Raw genomic sequence first — 17,013 nt, forward strand, 5'->3', positions numbered from 1 at the left:
TGATTGTTTCTGTTAATTAAAAAAGTTTTAAAAATTGTTTTCTAAGATACATGATAGGTGTAGGAATTCATTCCTCTCCCTAAATCATGTGTTTTTCAATGACCATTTCACTAGATACAAAGTTCTTCTTTCCTGTGGGATCAGCTTTATAGGAAGTGTGCACCCTGCTTGGTCTTTCCTGGGCCCTGGCAGGATCTCAGAATCTTCTGTTTCACTCTGTAATGGTCACAGACCTGGCCACAATGGAACAACTATGGGGAGAGGTGGTACCATCCCAGTCGGAACCCCGACCTCAGTTCTCTTAGCTTCTCCCAGTAGCCCCATTTCTCCTCTTCCTGGACTCCTAGGACTCTATGACCATTTCTTATTTCTAAATTGAACTCTATACTCCATATGGCTAGTGAGTTCTACAACCTCAGATGCTGTTTTGTTGTTATCTGGGAACATAAATTTCTCCAGTGATCTTTCCAGGATGAACACACATTCCTTTTGCAAGAAAAGGATGCACAGTTCACTTTAAGATGCACAGTTCTGCTCCTCTCACTTCAGCATTGACCAGTGCGTTCTTGCTTATTGGTTAAATCTGGGTAGAGACTTGGATTCAAGCTCTGCTTGGACTGACCCCTTTGTGGCTTCCTGGCTGGTGGACTAGCAGTCCTCTGTCTCCTGCTCTGCCACTGGCTGCATGGTGAGGCACAGAGTCGGTCTCATTCACCACTGCGTCCTTCATGGCACACAGCTGGCCTCTCATTGCTTGTTGAATATTACTGCATAAACCACTTCATTTCCCTTTATGGTGACTGTCTTTAGCACTTTTGAATTTAATCAGCTCCACCCACAAGCTTTATAGGAACATTAGAAATGGCCAGTGGGAGGGCTTGATATTTGCATGGTACTGTGCGGTTTATAGATGACTATGTTCTCAGTCATTTGATCCTCACAATCACATTGTGAAGTAAGCAGAGGGGACGTTGCTAATTAGTACTTGAGGCAGGAGAAACTGGAACTCGGATATCCACTCAACTTTCCATCCCTGATGGTGCAACCAGCTGTTACTGTGTGGCTCAATGGTTGGTAAACCCTTTGATCAAAAAACTTCCCTTTTAATCCAAGAAGCCTGACTATACCTTTTCATTCAATTCCTTTGCATTTGAGTCATTAGACCATCCTTGGTCTCAGTCAGTTCCACTGCTGTGGGAACCCAAATTGGAGCCCTGAGACACCAGTTAGCCTAGGATCCCACAGTGTAAAATAAGTGTGTCCCACGTACTGCACCCTGTCTCTGACTCTTGGCATTGCCAAGGGTGTTTTCAGACCTGCAGCAATGCCTGGCGCCATGTCAACACACAAAGGGCTCATCAAGAGTGGGGCTTCTAGCATAGTCCTCAGGAGTCCACACCAGTTGTCTGAGAAGCCATTGGAAGTAACCCAAGGGATCCTGCAAGATCCTGTGAGAGGGTTAGCAAGGAGGGGGCTCTTTTCTAACTCTGTGCCTGTCAGAAGGCCTTGGTGGGCTGGATTTCCATTGCTTAGTGTTGATGCCAAATCACCAGCTTGGTCACAGTCTGTGTCCTATTGCTGTGTGTTGACATAAGCGTTTCTGAAATACAATGTCTCATTCCATTTTGATTCTATTACAAGGAAAAGAGGTTCAAGAGAGGGTTTTTGTTGGCTTGTTTTTTTTTCCTCCAACACCTGGAGTCCCATCTTGCTGAGCTGCAGGCGATTGTCATGGTCTTCAGATATTATAGTCGTTATCACACTCATTTTAAGATTGTTAATTGCTCACTTTATACCTTTGTACAACAACTGCTTTCTATCTCTACTGAAGATTCTGTAGATATAATCCCCGCACTCCCTGAAAATCTTTATCTTTGTAGCTTCTGTGTCGTTGAAATGTAGATTCCTTTAGCGGCTCAGAATTTGTATGCAGTCTCCTGTTACTCTTGCTCCATAACCTTACTACACAATATTATCTGTAACATGTTGTGTTTACCTACTAGCTTACCTTGACCTTTTTAATTAAAAGATTTTGCCTGCTCTTGAGTTTGCTGACAATTTTAAGGATAGATAAAGCTAAATAATATGGCTTTCATAATCATTAATCTATTGATCACATTTAATGTATTAAACATTTATAATGAGACTTCAGAAAGTTAAATCAAGCCTGCTGTCTCACAGGGCTCTATTCTCATATTCATTAACGAAGAGTAATTACAGAAAATGACTTGACCCCTAGAATGATTGGACATGGGATAGCACATTTCAGAGAGACCAACTGTCTTAGTTTGTTTTCTGCTCCTCTACCAGAATACCTGCGCCTGACTAGTTGAACAGAAGTGTATTGACTTCAGGAGCTGGAGATTGGTATGACCACGGTCTAGGACAGCATGCAATGGGAGGCGTCTTGCTGTGCCGTCTCATGATAGACAGCAGAAGGCAGAAATTGAAAGAGATGGCAAAAGGGAGTGAGCAGGAAGAAAGCAAACCGACTCTTGTGGTAACTGCATCAGCTCAGGTAGTGGACGCCATCCTCATCCCCTAAAGTTCTTACCTCCTCTGTATTATCATGACAATCAAATTCTAATTATGACATTTTTGAGGGTCCATTGTTTGCAGTGCCAACCTACAATACATATTCTGACTTTATAGACTATGAGTAAATCTCGTAGAGATTGAAAATGTAAAAATCAGTTTTTTTTAAAATGCAGTGGGGCCATCACTTTAATTTTGGTCTTCTCTTGTTTCTCTGGCATTCTAGAGAAATATAAATGAGCGCTCTTGAAACACTGTTTCTCTGAACTTCTCCTTTCTCTTTGTTGGACAGTAATAAAAGACTGGTGGCCCTGGTGCCCATGCCTGGTGACCCTCCATTCAATACCCGAAGAGCCTACACCAGTGAGGATGAGGCCTGGAAGTCATACTTGGAGAACCCCCTGACAGCGGCCACCAAGGCCATGATGAGCATCAACGGGGATGAAGACAGTGCGGCTGCCCTTGGCCTGCTTTACGACTACTACAAGGTGGGTGCCCCTGCCCTGCTTCCGCCTCTTCCTGGCCTCTGGGGCCTTCCCTTCAGGAAGCCAAGCAAGCAGGTGTACCTGCTTCCCTAGAACCGCTGACGTGTAAACGCCCCCACAGGATTTATCAGGTGCGATCGATTGCCTGGCTTTGGTTGTAAACGCCTTCGGCTTGTGCTGTGCATTGGCACGAAGGTGAGAATGGCTGTATTGAGTTTCCCTGGTTGTACATTTTCCCCACTGCCAAAGGGGAAAAAGACATTTTGAGAAAAACAATCCGAGAGGCAGGTTCCGTTTTGCTGATCTTCATTCTCTGATTCCTGTTTCCTCCCAACTGCATCCTCTGGGCGGGTTTTCTGCCTCCTTTCTCATACTTAAACAGGAGTTTTCATATTTTATAAACCTTTCCCACTATCACCAGCTCTGACACTGCCTCTGGATCTCCCTTCTGCTAAGTTTTCTGAAATGACTCCTCTTCCAACTTCTCTTTTTTTAAAATTTATTTTATTTATTTCTTTAATGGGAAAGTCAGATATACAGAGAGGAGAGACAGAGAGGAAGATTTTCCATCTGATTCACTCCCCAAGCAGCCACAACAGCCAGAGCTGTACTGATCTGGAGCCAGAGCCAGGAGCCAGGAACCTCCTCTGAGTCTCCCATGCAGGCTCAGGGTCCCAAGAGCTTGGGCTGTCCTCGACTGCTTTCCCAGGGCAGAAACAGGGAGCTGGATGGGAAGTGGGGCCTGCCAGGACACAAACTGGTACCCATATAGGATCCCAGCACATGCAAGACGAGGAATGTAGCTACTAGGCTACTGTGCCAGGCCCCCTTTTCCAACTTCTCATTTTTTTTTTTATTTCCCCCCATTAAAGTATCCAGGAGGGCTCCTTCTTTGAGGAGAAAAATGAAAATCAAGTAGGTCTTTTTTGTTTTTTAATCAATAGATCTTACACTAACAGAAAAATGTGAGTGACAGGTATAAGGGCGCAGACAGGCCTATCCATTTTAAACTTGGCCATTATTAACTTACTGAGTAATACATTTTTTTTAAAAGATTTATTTTTATTATTTTTTTATTGGAAAGGCGGATATACAGAGAGGAGAGACAGAGAGGAAGATCTTCCGTCCGATGATTCACTCCCCAAGTGAGCGCAATGGCTGGAGCTGAGCCAATCTGAAGCCAGGAGCCTCTTCCAGGTCTCCCACACGGGGAGCTGGAAGGGAAGCGGGGCTGCCGGGATTAGAACCAGCGCCCATATGGGATCCCGGGCGTGCAAGGCGAGGACCTTAACCACTTGCGTCACCGCCCCGAGCCCTGAGTAATACATTTATTGTTGGTGCTGGAGAATGTCATGGGATATGTATGAGGGTCCCCGTGCTGGTCCAGGCTGACTTTGCCAAACCTTTACCAAGAATGACAGGGTTAACAGCTTTGACAGCCCTGTCAGGAAGGTGTGAAATCCCAGCAGGGCTCCTGGGATTGGCCTTGACCTTGGAGGCCCTAAACTCCAGATGAAAGGAGTTGCCCTGGCAGCAGTTCAGGTAGCAAGACTCAGCCAGAGGAACAATGAAGAAAATTAACATGAAGCCAAAGCTTTTTTTTTGTTTGTTTTTAAATTTAATTTTATTTTTTATCTTATGATACAATTCCACAGGCTCTGGGATTTCCCTTCCCCCTTCCCCCAGTTCTCATGTCCCAAAGGTCTTTCATAGTAGGCTTTGCTTATGATTCTGTTTTTTTCCTTTTCATTGTTCATTTTTTTCTAACTGAGGATCTCATTTGAAAACCTCAATTCTAAATGTTTTGGGATGAAAAGCTTCAAGGTTTACTGAGTGTGATCCAGAACTCTTCAAATTAACCTGCTGCATGCCTTTGGCCATTTGTTGAGTGCTTAACTTCTTTCTTATGTGTATCAGAGAGTCTCCTGTTTGGCATGAAAGTAAAAAGTAAGTTTTATGATAAGAAAAGTGCATCTGACAGTTTTATTCATCTTCATTAGTACATCAAGTAACCTGATTAAGTCATCTTGATCATTATGATCTGTTTGTAATTTTATCTGTTAAATGAATTTGTGAGTTACTTTAAAAAAAAGCTTTAAAGAAATCTATTAATATCCTGAGGAAAATCAAATTTTATTCTGTCATTGTAAAAAGGATATAATTTTAAGTGTTAGTATTTGATAGCAGTTTTTTTTGGTATCTGTATAAAAGAGAAACATACTCCAAAATAAAAATAAATGGTAATTGGTGAAAGCAATATATTTTATTTCCCATAAGTACAGAGGCTGATTAAATATTAGTAAACATCATTAAGTATTAGTAAGTGCTGTACCTAGATTGCCTCTCCTCTTGCATATTTGCCAACATTCAAAGGAAAATTGAAATACAGGTTCCTGTAAACAATCTGAGATACAAGTAGAGAGTTTAAAATTCAAGTTGTAGCCAACCAAGTTCCTAACTCTCCATGCTGAATGCGTGTTTCCCATGATTTTGCACTAGTAGATTTATGATGCCTTCTCTCATACAAAGTTTTATTTTTTTTTAACTTGAGGTAGCTTGGTGTCTGTGGAAAGAATCAATCGTTTCCCAGAACTATCTTGATGTGATCACTTAGAAACCTTTTTCTTGAACAACATTTTATAAATTCCAAAGTCTTTTACTGTCATCTTTAAGCTGTCTACAGGACTAAGGCAGTGCAGCTCAATAGCTCTTACACTTTATAATGCAGGCAACCAAGTGGCATTTCCCCTAGAGTAGAGGACAATTCTTTTGTATATTTCCTAGACTCCATTTCATTGTAGTGGCCACCATTTAATGAATGTCCTTGCTTGAACCCACTTGAAAATGGTTCCATTTTTTAAAATTCACATTTGAAACAGTATGCTCATTAATTCAATGAGATTTTTAAGAATTTATAGTAAGTTAGCAAGTGCACTGTCTTGGCTGTCTTAGTACCTGCTCTCATCATCTCTTCTACTGCTGATTGCCTCCAAAGATTCTAATCCCAGATGTCATTAAGATGAACCTGGGAATGAAATTTCCAACACAATTCTGTGGGGGTACACACCGACATCATGGCAACTTACTTCGTTTTCCTCTTCCCTTGAGAATATCTGGTTTAAGTTCTATTGAAAGTGCATATCCCTAGTTGCTTGGTTAGTATTAGCGCTGCTGACCTGGTGTTGCTGGACACTGGTACATTGATGTGTCCATCCATCCAGCCATCCATTCATCAAATTAATTAGCTATGACCTTCCACTAATGGTGATAGATATTGTGGGGGTCTGTTGTAGTCCTATAGCTCAGAGAAGCCACAGAGTCAAAGTGCAGGACAAGCATGATGACATAAACATTACCATCATATGTGGAGGGACAGGACTGTGACAGGGTGTGTTCCAGGAGCACTGAAAATTTCCCATGGAATCCACACTGGCTTTCCCAAGGAAACAACACCTACTCTCCCAGAGCAGAATAATGTCTATCAGGTGAACAAATAAGGAGAGAAGATTTCAGGCAAGGGGAATAGGAAATTGAACAAAGTGATATAAAACCTCAGTCTGCACTCCTTAGGATTCAGGTAATCAAAAATCTTGGACTGGGGAGGGCGAGTGAGGGGATGAGAGGTTGGGCCTGGTTAGGATGGCAAAAGATACCTCTTGAGGTTTTTTTTTTTTTAAAACATATATTTTATTTTGAATTTTTGATTTATGTGGTACAATTTTGTACAGACTGGGGTTTCCCCCCCACAAAACTCCCACCCCCGACAGATTTTCTCCATTTTACTACAACGGTATAGTCCTTCATAAAGAATCCCAATTCCATCAGTCTCTTATTTAAGTGTACCCTGACATTGCTGGTACAGGCAATGTCAGACAGTCCAGCATCCCATTGTATACACATTTCCAACATTCGTTGGGAATCCATTTTTCATCTGGAAGCAGGAATGAATGTTGCATTATATCCCCACATCTGGATCTGGTGGACCCCAGTACTCTATTACTACATACATTTTCATAATTAGAAAGCCATGAAATAAGGTCAACAACTGGTATGAGTTAGAACAACCACAACAACAACAACAATGACAAAAACAAATTATAGCACCAAGAAAAAACGCACCACTGAGTAACCAACACATGGGTGACAAAAAGGAAACACAAAAGTCTCTTGGGAAAAATGATGCCACCGTGTAATCCCTGAGCCAGCAATGAATTCGACAAGAGAAAAAAGTCTTTGGAATAAATAAAACTGAAATAAAAAACATCAAAACACATGGAATGCAGCAAAACAAAAAACAAAGCAAAACAGTATGAATTGGATTATTGAAGCTACTTTTTCCATGGTGATTTTCTTATATTAGAGAACACACGGTATTTGTTCTTTTGTGACTGACTCATTTCACTGAGCATGTTGGTCTCTAGTTGGGATCACCTGGTTGTAAATAGTATTATTTCATTCTTCTTAATAGCTGAATAATATTCCACGGAGTAGATATGCCACAATTTCTTTAACTACTCTTCTTTGGACGCACATCTGGATTGGTTCCATGTCTTTGCTATTGTAGATTGTGCTGCTGCAAATATAGGATTGCAGATCCCCTTCTGATACGCAGATTTCAATCGGATATATTCCTAGGAGCTGGATAGCTGTTTTTTTGTTTTGTTTTGCTTTGTTTTTTTAAAGATGTATTTTACTCAAAAGGTAGAGTAACACAGAGGAGAGACAGATTATCCAACTAGGAGTGTCTGGGTCTAAGACTCCAGAGGGATGAGCTAGTTCCAGGAGAGGGCTCTCTGTTTCTCTACAGAGTGTATGACGTCAAAGGCTCACGTGGTTTAGAGAGGCCCAGGTTGGAGCAAAGCAGAAGGTGAGTCATACCTTTCTTTGTGCTCAGTGCTGTAGCGGAAGCTCAGAGTTCCTATCAGGGACTCTTGGGAACAATGACATTCACTTCTATAGGTCTTTGGGGGAGTTGCTGACATGCTTTAGGGTTTGAATTTTTATCTCTTTGGTTCTGCTTTTCACATACCATTTCCTACACACTCCTTCCCAAACAGAAACTCTGTCGGCCTGAAGTAGTCACTCCTCATTCTTTTTGTTTCTCTGCTCCTGGGAATCTCTCTCCTACCTTTTGTCTGTACGCATTTGGCCACTTTGGGTACCTCCTGTCAGTGAAACTACTTAACCAAATGCTTTCAAAGTTCATCATCTACCTTAGAACACATGTTAGAATTTTATTCCTTTGAGTAACATATCAGTGTACAAATAGACAGATAGTGTTTCTCCATTTGATTGGTGAGCACTTGGGTTGTTTCCTCCCTGACTGATGGTTGGTGATATTTCCAGGTTCCTCGAGACAAGCGACTGCTGCCTGTAAGCAAAGCCAGTGACAGCCAAGAAGACCAGGATAAAAGGTACGATGGATGTCAGTGTTGGGGCCCTGGAATACCTTTTTCTGTTTTAAAAAATGGCATCAAGCTGTGTCTTGTTTGGAAGAGATGAACTCATGGAGTTTAGCAAGGATCCTTTGTTTTTGGGAATCTGGGTTGGAGTTATATATATCTCATTCTCTGTCTCTGTCTCTCTGTCTCTCTTTCTCTCTCTCTCACTCATAAGATACTGATCTCATTCTCTCTCTCATAAGACAACCCCTTCCAAGGAGTCTTCAAACATCTCAGGAATTAGAGGTGATAGCCTGCAAAATAGCTGCTGCTGGCTGGCATTAACTTTTCTGATGAATCTTTTGGTTCTGTTACTGTGATCATGCCTTGGGGACAGTGAGATACCTGCAGGACCGGTTTTGATGACAGGGAGGAGAAGAAGGTGGGACTGTGTCTCAGCACAGGAGGCTGCTGGTAGAGGCTGTGAGTGGTCCCATGCAATCAAGAGGCAATGTCAGGAAAGGCATTTGGAGATCATGGGTCATATCCCTTTTTGTCTCTCCTGAGTCAAGAGCTAGGTGGCAAATAAGACCCAGGTTCATTGAGATTAGAAGGGAAAACAAAGTTCATTTCTCAACTAATTGGAGAAGGTGATTTGGAGCCTACAGCTTGTACTGTTTCAGCCCTGACTTGGATAAGTCCACCCAGCTAGTCCCAGCCATGACTCCACACCACTCATGGTGCAGCATGTTCATGTTCCTCTCCTAGTTTAGGGTGATTCAGACAAAAAAGATGAAACCAGAAAGGACTGAACCACTCTAACTAGCTCCTTCCCCCAAAGTTACTGGCAAATCAATCTCTTCCCTTGCCTTGGGATAGAGAAAAGTCATGGGTTTCCTGTGGGAGGCTCTTTGACATGGAAATAATAAGCCAGGAGGCAGAATGCTCCTGTTAGCACAGACCTCTGAATCCTGCCTGGTCCTCTTGGAGCTGCCTGTGATGGTATGTCCTGGACTAGGCTCTGCATCTGTTCCAAGGGATGCCCCCAGGAGAAGGTTAAAGCTGTTGGCATCTCACTGGCTATTATGTTGGGATCTTCTGAAACACCATGCTACCCCAGGGTCCTAGGACCTCGTGGGCAGGATGATAAGAGGGAGCACGAGGCTGCTACTTTTCAGTTACTGGAATGTTTCCTTGATCTAGCCTGTTTAATTGAGCTCAGTTGGTGCTGCTTGCCAAGTCCAATGCTGGTAATCACAAGGGCCTCAGAGCAATGTGCATCTAGATTGTTGCTCTGCCTGCATTGTACAGTATAGACAAAAAAGGCCCACTTTTGTTAAAGTACCTTTCAGAACACTAACACAATGATAATACTGTATTTGAGTGAATTTTGGGGGGTGACTTCTACAGAGTACGTTTCTCACGTGGTGGCAGGTACTCGAGTATTCAGCCATCGCCTGCTGCTTCCTAGGGTTCCCCCATTAGCAGGAAGCTGGAATGAGAAATGGGACTACAATTTGACCCCAGTTATTTCAAGGGGTGCCAGGTAGTGTCTTAACTGTTGGGCCAGAAACTCACTGTGGGTATTTTTTCTATAATATTTTTCTACTATTTGGTTCACTAGTAAGTTCTATCGCGGGTGAGTCAATATCTTAGAATAGTTGTGGCCTTACTCTTATTATCCAATTTTCTTAGGTTCTCTGAAAATATCCTCTAAAACTAATACTCTTTTACAGAGGCATAGTATACATGTTAGGGTCATGTTAAAGCTCTTATCTTCTGAGCTTATAGTGATAACAGTTTATGAAATTTATACAACTTTACAGCTTATTTTATAAGAATATCAAAATACTTTTGACTTGGGTTTTTGTTTAGAAATCATGCTTTCAAAAAAATATTTTTCTTCAAGAGGCAGACAAAGAGAAAGGGTAGTTCTCATCGGCTAGCCTACTCACTAATTATTTGCAATAGCAGGGGCTGGGTAAGGCCAGCTCTGGGATCCAGGAGACCCAATCCTGTCAGTACAAGGAACCCAATCACTTGAGCTGTTGATGCTGCCTCCCAAGTTCTACCATTCACGGGCATTTGAGATTAGGAAGTAAGATGGACACTGAACTAAGTACTTCATTGTGGGATATGGGTGTTTCAACCTGTACAACTACTAGCACAAACATGTGTCCTTGGCCTAACACAGACTTTATGTAGCTTCAGTTTGAGTGGTTTGGTGAAGCAAATACGATTATGTGCGTGCAAAGGCCAGAGAGGATTAATTTGGTAGCAAATCAATGTGGACCAACACATAAACTCCCACAGGTATTAAGAGCTACTTCCTCCCTGAAAGGGTCTACTGTGTCAGAATCATGGTGAGCCCCTTGGGGTAATATTATTATGGCAGTACATTTTTATTTATTCATTTTTAATATGGTTTTTGTCATGGACTTTGATTTATTTTTTTGAGGAATGTTAACCTTTTGCTCTGGGTTTTGCCATCTTCCAGCTAACTGGGTTTAGATTAAATTCACCTTCTGTATTTTTAGCCTGTATCCAGATTCATTCTATTGATTTGGCCATGAAAATGGGTTATTATGTAAAACCAGAATATTCGTAAAGTTGAGAGAGCTATATTATAGAACTATATTTTCAGTTCTGTGATCAACTCAGAAGTTTAGACATTTATCATGTGGAACCACTCATGCTCAAGCTTCACAGTGAAGTGTTATCAGCAAAATCAAAACTAGTGGCATGCATTGTGGTGTCACAGGCTTGGCCACTGCTGCAGCTGACCACATCCCATTTCAGACCGCCTCTTTCCAATCTCCTCCTTTTCTCATCCAGCTCCTTTCTAACACACCTGGGAGGCAGCAGGAAAGGGTCTAAGTATTTGCTTTTCTGGCACTCATGTGGGCGACTCAGGTATACTTCCTGACTTCTGCTATAACCTGGTCCAGCTCCAGCTGTTCTGGGCATTTGGGGAGTAAACCAGTAGAGGGAAATTTGAACTCATGTTTTTTCTGTCTTTCCTTTTTTTTTTTTTTTTAATAGCAAGTTTTCAAATATACATAGATATACAGGGGTTAGTATAACGGAGCCTCAAATATCCATCCTATCCTCCAGTTAAACATTGATTAAAATTTTTGTTATACCTGCTTGATATCTTCTCATTCACTTTTTTTTTTCTCATTCACTTTTTAAAATTGCTATGGCATGTAACATAAATTTCTAACTTCACATTGTTTTGCCTCAAACTGCTTATGGTATTTGTCTCTAAAAACGGGAACGTTTTGTTGTGTAAGCTCAAAATCATCACCACATCTAACTGAACTGAGAATACATTATTAATGTCACTCAAGTCTCAGTCCGTGTTCAATTGCCTCAATAATTCCACTGTTTCTTGAATTACTTCTTTGGTTTGTTCAGGTTGGGATCCTGACACAAGCTTACCCCATTTGCTATGGATCTAAAATCTCAACCTAAAACCTTCCTATCCTTTCTCCTCTTCATGTCTTGACTTGTTTGGGAGGTTAGGCCAGTATTCTATGCTACAATCTGATTTATTTGATTGAATTTTTAAAAAGATTTATTTATTTTATTGGAAAGGCAGATAGATATACAGAGAGGAGGAGAGACAGAGAGGAAGGACTGCTAAAGCGGTGGCAACAGTGGGAGCTGAGCCAATCCAGGAGCCCGGAGCTTCCTCTGGGTCTCCCATGTGGGTGCAGGGTCCCAAGGCTTTAGGCGGTCTTCGACTGCTTTCCCAGGCCACAGGCAGGGAACTGGAAAGGGAAGCGGGGCCTCTGGGATAAGAACCGGTGACTGTATGGGATCCCGGGCGAGTTCAAGGTGAGGACTTTAGTTGCTATGCTACCGCGCGGGCCCTGTCTGGTTGCTTTTTCAGCATGTTTTTTAAAGTTGTTCTTTAAGCTCCTACCGTATTTCTTGCGAGCTGAAACTTAGCTCTGAGGCCAATGTTTGTAATGGACAATGGGGCGAGTACTATACCTTGCCTGAACCAGGGGACAAGCATGAACAGATGTCCAACTCGTGATGTAAAGCTCCATAGTATTATATAGGGAAGTTTCCAGATATTTCCCTAATGACATCAGCAACCACAGTGACTGCCTGAGTTAGTTACGGTGTTAGGAGTTACACAGTGGAGATTTTTTTCTAATTTTGCTGTGTTGCGGGATGGCCTGGTTTGAATTCACAGAAGCTGTCTTGGCCCCAGTGAGGCCCAGAGCAATTTGATTGGAGGAGAGAACCGAGTGCAGATCCTAAAGACTGTGCCAGTGAACCTTTGCCTTAACCAAGACCACTTGGAGAACTCCAAGCGGGACCAGTACAGCGCCAACGTCGCTGAGAGCCCAGCCGTCATCCCTGTATCTGGAATCACTGTGGTAAAAGCTGAGGATTTCACGCCCGTGTTCATGACTTCGCCTGCGCATTATCCGCGGGGAGATGGTGAGGAGCAGCGCGTGGTCATCTTTGAACAGACTCAGTATGATGTGCCTGCCATCGCCACTCATAGCAACTACCTCAAGGACGACCAGCCCAGCACGCCCGACAGCACCTACAGTGAGAGCTTCAAGGACGGGGGAACCGAGGTGAGTCCCCACTTGCTGAGCTGTCTGGATCTGGCCTTATGACTCCCAGCGCAGTGTAGTTTCTAATTGCTTTTTAAGTGTCTTAAACAGTTGAACCCATCAGTTTAGAATCTTTGTACCTTCCAAGCACAGACAGCATATTCTTGCCAGGTATCCAGAGACCTTGCCAAGATCATCATCTTTTCTTGCTCGTTTTCAAGTCACAGTTTGAGCATTTCATTTATTTTATACAACTGGGTACCCCACATCTGCATCAAGGTAATAGAATTTTCCCACACCCCAAAAGTGTCCTTGAACCTTCTTGCATTTGAAGGCCTCTTCCCTTAGACTTCTTAAGGACCACTCTACTTTGCCACTATGGTTTTGCCTTCTGTGGAAGTTCATACAAATGGAGTGGATGTTGTCTTTCTTCACTTAGCACACCACTGAGAGTCATTTATATTGTAGGGTGTATTAATAATTTACTAAGATTGCTGAGTAGTGGTCCCTGTAAAGTGTACACCACTATTTACTTAGCTTTTCGTCAGTTGATGGCATTTGATTGCTTCCAGTTTGAGGCTATTGTGAATAACCCTCTATGAACATTCATGTATGTATCTTCATGTGGACACAGGCTTTAATTTCTCTTGGGTAAATATCTGGGTCTGAAATTGCTGGGCCATGTGGTAAATGGATGTTTAACTTTATAAAGTACTGTCATAAAGTGTTTCAAAGTGGCTATATTGTTTTCACTCTTTCCATCATTGTATGAGGATTTCTGTTTCCACACCCTTGCCAAAACTTCCTGTCAGTCCCTTTAACTATTTTTTTTTTTTTTTTTAGTAGCTATGTAGTGGTATTTGATTCTGGTTTGAATTTGCCTTTCCCTGATGCCTAGCGATGTTGAATGGTGTTTTCATGCACCTTTTTCCCTCTATAATTTCTTTTATGAAGACTCTAGTCAAACCTTTTTCATGGTTTAGAAATGATTGATTGATTTATTTGAAAGGCAGAGTGACAGAGATGGGAAGGCAGAATGAGGGAGATCTTCCATTTCCCTGGTTCACTGTCCAAATGGCTGCAACAGCCAAGGCAGGGCCAAGCTGAAGCCAGGAGTCTGGAACTGTCCCAATCTCCTACAGGGATGTCAGGGACCCAAGTGTTTGGACCTTTATCTGTTGTCTCCGAGGCATGTTAGCAGGATGCTGAGTAGGATGTGCAACACAGCTGGACTTGGTATGAGACGTGGATGTCCCAAGTGGTAGCATAACTTACTGAACCACATTTTCAGTTGGGTTATTTGTGTTATGGTTCCTTGGGTTAAGTTGTGATAGTTCATTAAGTAAATGAAAATACAAGCCCTTTATCCAGTGTATGTTTTGGAGTGTAGTACCCTTTTTGTGTTCTTAACCATTTCTTTTGAAGAACAGCAATATATACTCTGTTGAAATCCATTTTATTTGTCTTTTGTAATTATGCTTTTAGATATACTGTGTAAGAAGTCTTTCCTTGATTCAAAATGTGATAATGTTCTCATTATTAATAGTTTCACCTCTTTTATGCAGGTTTCTGATCCATTTGGAGATAATTTTTTGTATATAGTTTGAGGTCACAATTGAGGTTCTGTTTTGCTTTACTGACATCCCAGTTGTCTTCACACCATTTGTTAAAAGGATGGTCTTGTGCCTGGCTAATTGCCTTTGGATTTTTGTAGAACATCGTTGATAATGCAACTATAGGTCACGTCTCATTTTGACCTGGAAGATTGGTCTTTCCAGTTCTCAGTACTTCCGTTGCTTAAGATAGTGTTTCATCTGCATGTTTGTTTAAAACTTAACAATTCTTTCTCTAACTAAATAGGTATGTCTTTTGTGTTATGTGGGAAGAGGCATAGTAGGCCATTGAGCAGGCTCATTCTTTTCAGTGGTGGTGGGAGGTAGGGCACACAAGGGTACTAGTATCCCTGTCCTTCCTGGCACCTGTCATTTCTGAATACCTGATGTGTTCTCTAAAATCGGTGACAAGAGCCAAAAACGAGGAATTCCCACTCTGAAGACGCTTTCCTCTTTCTTGAGTTTTAGTAGGCTTATGATAATTTTCAACCTCTTTATAATAACATCCTTAGTTGCCTATTAAAATGGTTAATGGACTTTAAAAAAAAGCTGGGTAGGGATTACATAGGGTTTTTGGTAATGTTGAAGGTTTGACTTAACTTGAAGTAAGTCACAGATGTTTCCATCAAAAAAGCAAGTAACTGAAGCTAATACTGGGCAATCCCAAGTGAGGTGTGCACTTTAACACTGGAGGATTGCCCTTGATGTCTTTCCTCACATTCCATAGAAATGTCCTGTCAGTTATGGAAGCATGCGTGGATGTGGTCCAATGTCAACGGAACTAGCATACTCTTTGGGGGTTGTGTTTGTGTTGTAGATAAAAAAAAAAGTCTTATGAAAGGAAGCTATTGTATTTGGGGCTTTTTTAAAAGTAGATTGGAAAGAAAATTCCCAGAAACCAAAGGTGAAGAGCTGGCGCTGCTCTCCTAGCTTTGCAAATCGGTGTTTACATTGTATTATTATGTCTTGTGTCTGGTATGGTTTTTAGCCCTTTCTTTACTAGCTGGCTATCAGATTAAGTAAGTTCAAGGTAACGTCATCAAAACATTTTGCTAGGGAAAATGTGTCTAGAATCCAGTACTTTTAGGATAGCTCTTAAAATGTCCGAGATCCTTGTTGAAGTAACAAATCTCATTTCTGGGTGACACTGATTCTTCTGTTTGGGAGATGGTAGGAGGGCAGGGAGCAGTTTGCTTAGATTTTAGGCTAGAATTTATTTATTTATGTATTTGTTTATTACTTACTTATTTTTGCAAGGTAGAGTTAGGAGGAAAGACCAAAGAGAGATCTTTCTTCCCTTGGATTCAATCCGAAAATGGATCCAACAGCTGGAGCTAAGCTGATCTGATCTGAAGCTCAGTTTTTTTTTTTTTAAAGATTTATTTTCTTTTTATTGGAAAGTCAAATATACAAAGAGGAAGAGAGACAGAGAGGAACATCTTCTGTTCGATGATTCACTCCCCAAGTGACTGTGACAGTCGGTGCTAAGCCAATCCAAAGCTAGGAGCCAGGAACCTCCTACAGGTCTCTGACGTGGGTGCAGGATCCCAAGGCTCCAGGCTGTCCTCGACTGCCTTCTCAGGCCACAAGCAGGGAGCTGGATGGGAAGTGGGGCTTCTGAGACCAGAACCGACATCCACATGGGATCCTGGCACATTCAAGACGAGGACTTTAACCACTACACTAGGCCACTGTGCCAGGCCCTGAAGCCTAGTGTCTTTCTGGGCCTGCTATATGGGTACAGGGTACAAGAGATTGGGCCATAATCCTGTGCTTTCCCAGGCCTCAAGCAGAGAGCTGAATTGAAAGTGGAACAACTGGGACATGAATCATTGCCCATGTGGGATGCTGATGCCACAGGTGGAGGATCGGTTTGTTTTGCCACAGAATTGGTCCCTAGGATAGAATTTTTATTTTTGTGATAAAGTTCCTCAGGCTCAGGGATTTCTCCTTCCATCCTTCTCCACTTCCCCCGACTTTCACTGTTTTCCCCTATATTGTAGCAATAGTTTAGTCTCTCAAAAACAGTTGCAAGTCCATTATTCTTCTAGTTTTGTGTATCCTGACATTGTAGATACAGAGAATGGTGTAAAGTCCAGGATTGTAGTGTTGAGATATATGTAACAGTTTCATTGGGGGTCAAGCTTTCATTACGAAGCAGAGATGCATTCTGCAGTGTATCTCCACTTAGGCTAGACTTTCTATTTTTTTTTTTAATTTATTTTTTAAATAGATTTACAGAGAGATGGAGACAGAAAGATCTACCATCTGCTGGTTCACTCCCCAAATGGTCGCAATGGCTGCAGCTGAGCTAATCTGAAGCCAGGAGTTAAGAGCAGCTTTTGGGTCTCCCACGCAGGTGCAGGGTCCCAAGGCTTTGTGTGGTCCTCTATGCTTTCCCAGGCCACCAACACCCATA

At 42.0% G+C, this 17,013-nt stretch overlaps 1 protein-coding gene across 1 annotated transcript in view; it reads left to right on the forward strand.

The window, feature by feature from the left end:
• The window catches only part of GRHL2 (grainyhead like transcription factor 2), a 151,864-nt gene that overhangs the window by 41,629 nt on the left and 93,222 nt on the right, over positions 1 to 17,013 (forward strand). The window contains exons 2-4 of the mRNA XM_040972735.1: positions 2,828 to 3,023; positions 8,367 to 8,434; positions 12,609 to 13,002. Of these exons, the coding sequence (XP_040828669.1) occupies positions 2,828 to 3,023; positions 8,367 to 8,434; positions 12,609 to 13,002 (658 nt within the window). The remainder of the gene's footprint in view (positions 1 to 2,827; positions 3,024 to 8,366; positions 8,435 to 12,608; positions 13,003 to 17,013) is intronic.

Source organism: Ochotona curzoniae, unplaced genomic scaffold, assembly GCF_017591425.1.
Source record: "Ochotona curzoniae isolate NIBS_2020 unplaced genomic scaffold, NIBS_Ocur_1.0 contig_2318, whole genome shotgun sequence".
In the NCBI taxonomy this organism is placed as follows: Eukaryota; Metazoa; Chordata; class Mammalia; order Lagomorpha; family Ochotonidae; genus Ochotona; species Ochotona curzoniae.